The sequence below is a fragment of the Diachasma alloeum genome, unplaced genomic scaffold (genome assembly GCF_001412515.2).
Source record: "Diachasma alloeum isolate Michigan unplaced genomic scaffold, Dall2.0 Dall_scaffold_00580, whole genome shotgun sequence".
Taxonomy (NCBI): domain Eukaryota; kingdom Metazoa; phylum Arthropoda; class Insecta; order Hymenoptera; family Braconidae; genus Diachasma; species Diachasma alloeum.
In genome coordinates this window covers 12,112-15,760 of record NW_021680712.1, presented here as the reverse complement: position 1 = coordinate 15,760, position 3,649 = coordinate 12,112, and the positions used below count along the sequence as shown (strand labels likewise).

General features: G+C 40.4%; 1 protein-coding gene across 1 annotated transcript in view; it reads right to left on the bottom strand.

Moving 5' to 3' along the window:
- Nucleotides 1-1,388: 1,388 nt before the first annotated feature.
- Nucleotides 1,389-3,649, bottom strand: part of LOC107043457 — a 6,853-nt gene continuing 4,592 nt past the window's right edge. The window contains exon 4 of the mRNA XM_015264976.1: nt 1,389-1,449. Within this exon, the coding sequence (XP_015120462.1) occupies nt 1,389-1,449 (61 nt within the window). The remainder of the gene's footprint in view (nt 1,450-3,649) is intronic.

The following is a 3,649-nucleotide window of genomic DNA, read 5'->3' as shown; positions in this document are numbered from 1 at the left end:
TGAGATCGAGATCTAATAAGGGAATAGGGTTCATCGGTGGAGGTAGTCGACACACTATATAAGGGTTTCGAATATCAGTGATTTTTTCGCACCGCATGTTCTTTTCTACCGAATAGATTATTATTATTTTTATCAGTACTCCCAACAGTCAAAAAAGTTAATAAACAAAAGTTAATAACAGAAAAGTTGATAAAAAATTATTTTTTGCTTGAATAGCGTCAAATAGTCGTTTCTCGGCTGTTTCATTTTGCTCCACTCTGCCCTCAATAATGAGTTAAATAGCGTAAATAATCTCACATTCTGTTTTGTCATCTCTTTAGTATTGAATTGATTGTCAATGATTCGAGAATTAACCATTTGCATTGTATAATATACCATGTATATAGGCAATTGCACCGAATATCATACGCAAAACCGGCGTCAAAATGTTCAACCATTTTTTTTTCATTCGAATACTTATCCATAAAAAAATTCCACTGGGTTCTTGGTCGCTCGCTCCCATTGCAAGTGGGTTGAAGTGAATGTGACCCATTACGGGTCGCACCAATAACTTCCCGACCCATTTCCATTTTTCTGTTTATTAGAAAGAAAAAACACAAATTTTGAAATCTCCATTCGAATAACAAGAAAACGACTGACATGATTTTACTCAGAATCCAATCGAAATCGAATTGCATGAAGATACATCGACCGTACTAAAAAAAATCAAAACCCATCATTATTCTCGGTAAAATGTTGAATTTTCAAAGAAAACTATTTTTTTTCCATTTTTTTTGTAAATTTTCTACAAATAACTGACTAACCGCTGAGGCGATCGTCTTCAGAATCTAATCAGTAGTAAAAAACATTGTTTTTAAATATTTTTTTTAAATCGGTTCATTTGTTCAGAACATGGACAAAATTTAGACAAAATTTGGTCACATACGCACACTCAAACACACACGCGCACGCACGTACCCACATACGCAGACGCATGCACACGCCCAGGCAGGACTCGCCGAGCTTCAACAACCGTCCCAAGCTTGGCGCAACCTCGACTTGCCGGGTGTTGGTAGAGAAGCGTGGGCCATAATTTATCCAATGAGTAAGTCAGTGTTCAGCCAATGGCGGATCTTGAGCCTTCGTTACCAGGGTCGGACCAAGCATGGACGAAGACTGCCCGCCGACGCTTGGCCAACGAGGGGCTACCAACCTTGGCCCAAGCTTGGTGGCCAATGAGTAGCCAGAATCGACAGACGTTCATTGGCGACCATTCCTGGTCCAAGCTCGATTAGCCCGTCTTGAGCCAAGCATCGGGTAACACAGCCTTCGTCCAACATTGATCCGACTGTGGTAGCCAAGGTTCAAGCTCTACCACTGGCTGGCGATTGGCTCAGCCACTGGCTGAATTATGGTCCACGTTTGTCCACCAATGTCCGATGAGTCAGGGTTGAGTCAAGCTTGAACCAGCTGTTGAGAAGAGGGGGAGGGAGGCGTATTTGTAAAAACTCTCAGGGTTAAAGGAAGGGGGAAAGGACAGAATAATAATAATAATAATAATAATAACCGATCGAATCTCCAAGTGTAATCAAAAATTGAAAATCTGGGTTGATCAAAAATACTCAGGCGGGGGGAGAGGGGAGATATTTTTTCACACCCCTCGAATAACCAGGTGATTAATAAATAATGAAATCGAAATTAATTCCGATTATATTTAAAAACTCATTCAGCAAAGAATTAAATCGAGATAGAATTCATATATGGACGATTTGAGTTAACAGTAATAAGAATTGCGCGGTAGACTAGTGGTTAAGGCGTAGGACTAGTGATGTTAGGATCGTAATATTAGACACGGCTAACGACTGGTGACCGAGTCAGGCCCAGTCTTGGTGGCCAAGAATGGCCCAGCGTTATCATTTCGGTGCTCAACCAACCTTGGGCCAGCCTTGGACGCCTGTGTTGGCCCATGACTGGCCACGGTTGGGCCGCCCTTGGACCAAGCTTGGGCCATTAGTTAATTCCTACCTGGGCGTCTTCAAAAGCATGTCAGGATGATTCTAGAGACTGAGAAATGTGGAGAAAACATGGAAATTCCATATTTGAGTTTCGGGGTCATTACAATAACTTCCTCCCTTCGGGGTGGGGAAGTTTGATAATATTTCTCTGAGAGCAGAGATCCCGCAATTCAAGTAATGGCGCACCTCATGATTAAAGAATTTCGGCTTGAAAATTTTCAAAAATTTTCAAAAATGATGGTTACTTTTTTCTTCCCTTCAGCTTCATGGTGAAAAGCTAAGTGTAAAATTCAAACATCCATTTAGGCCTGTTTGCAATTTTTTCTTTCAATCTAATAATATTTCTAAAGATTCAGAAAATTTCCGATTGAAAACCTATTTAAAATTGTTTGCTTGTATGCCGATGAACCGAAACGAAAATAAAATTAAGGCCCGGTTGGATGGATTTTTGCCCGACATGTCCCTAGAAAATTCCCCAGAAAATTGTCAAAAAAAAACCATTTTCCGTTTCCACTTATTATGACCGTATGGATACATAAAAAAATCTGATTTTTTTTTTGAAAAAATAGATTATTTATTGCCTCTTAACGGAAATGGTGCCTTGAAGGGGGGAAATAGGTTTTTATATTTTTAATATTGACTAGAAAATAACGCAAAATAAACACCACCATCTCCCCTAGTCACACCACTGTAACGTCCCGACGTTGAATTTTATAGATGGCACTATTTATCGGCCATTTTAATCCGCGAGATTTGAATTATCATTTCAAAATGAATATAAAAAAGTCTGAAATTTGAGAATGGCAAGAAAATGGTCGAACAGAGGACAATGAACAATGGACAAAAAATAATTTGACGAGTGTAAGAAAAACCGTTGCCAGCAATCGGAAATGTCATGTACTTGAGTTGAGTTCTCAATTTATTACTCTCCAAAATTTGTTACAGAAAGGCTTTTCCTGAAAATTCTAAACTGTTTGATGAGATGTCTGGTTCGGGGAATTAATTGTGCANGCCAGCAATCGGAAATGTCATGTACTTGAGTTGAGTTCTCAATTTATTACTCTCCAAAATTTGTTACAGAAAGGCTTTTCCTGAAAATTCTAAACTGTTTGATGAGATGCCTGGTTCGGGGAATTAATTGTGCAGATGGATGAGTTGGAGTCGGATTACGGGGAGTGGGATGAGTAGAACCAAGAAATGAGCGGAACACGTGCACGTGGTCACAAATTCACTGTATTTGTCAAAGAAAATGTTCACAATAAATAAGTCACTAGAGATTGAGTCACTAACTAAACCGTAAGCAATGAGCGGACCGAAAAGTTGAGAAGAGATTGAGCTGACACAATAAGTTAATCCGAGTCACTAGAGAAATTGAGCGGTACAAAGAGAAGTGCCATTAACAGGATCCCGGAAACGAAAGAGAGAGACACGGGCTTACAGGTGCCACGTGCCCTAATTCGATGGTCACATGACCTAATTTAATATAGATCATATGGTAATAAGGAGCTGTCCAGGGCGTGGCGCCTCAGGTGTCCGAATTAACAACCCCCGGTCATCTGAGGTGAGCGCGTCAGGTGTGCGTGAGTGGGGAGAGAATGGATGAGCCTTGCGTGCGTTAGTGTGAGGGACCTGTCGGCTGACAGGATTTCCAACAT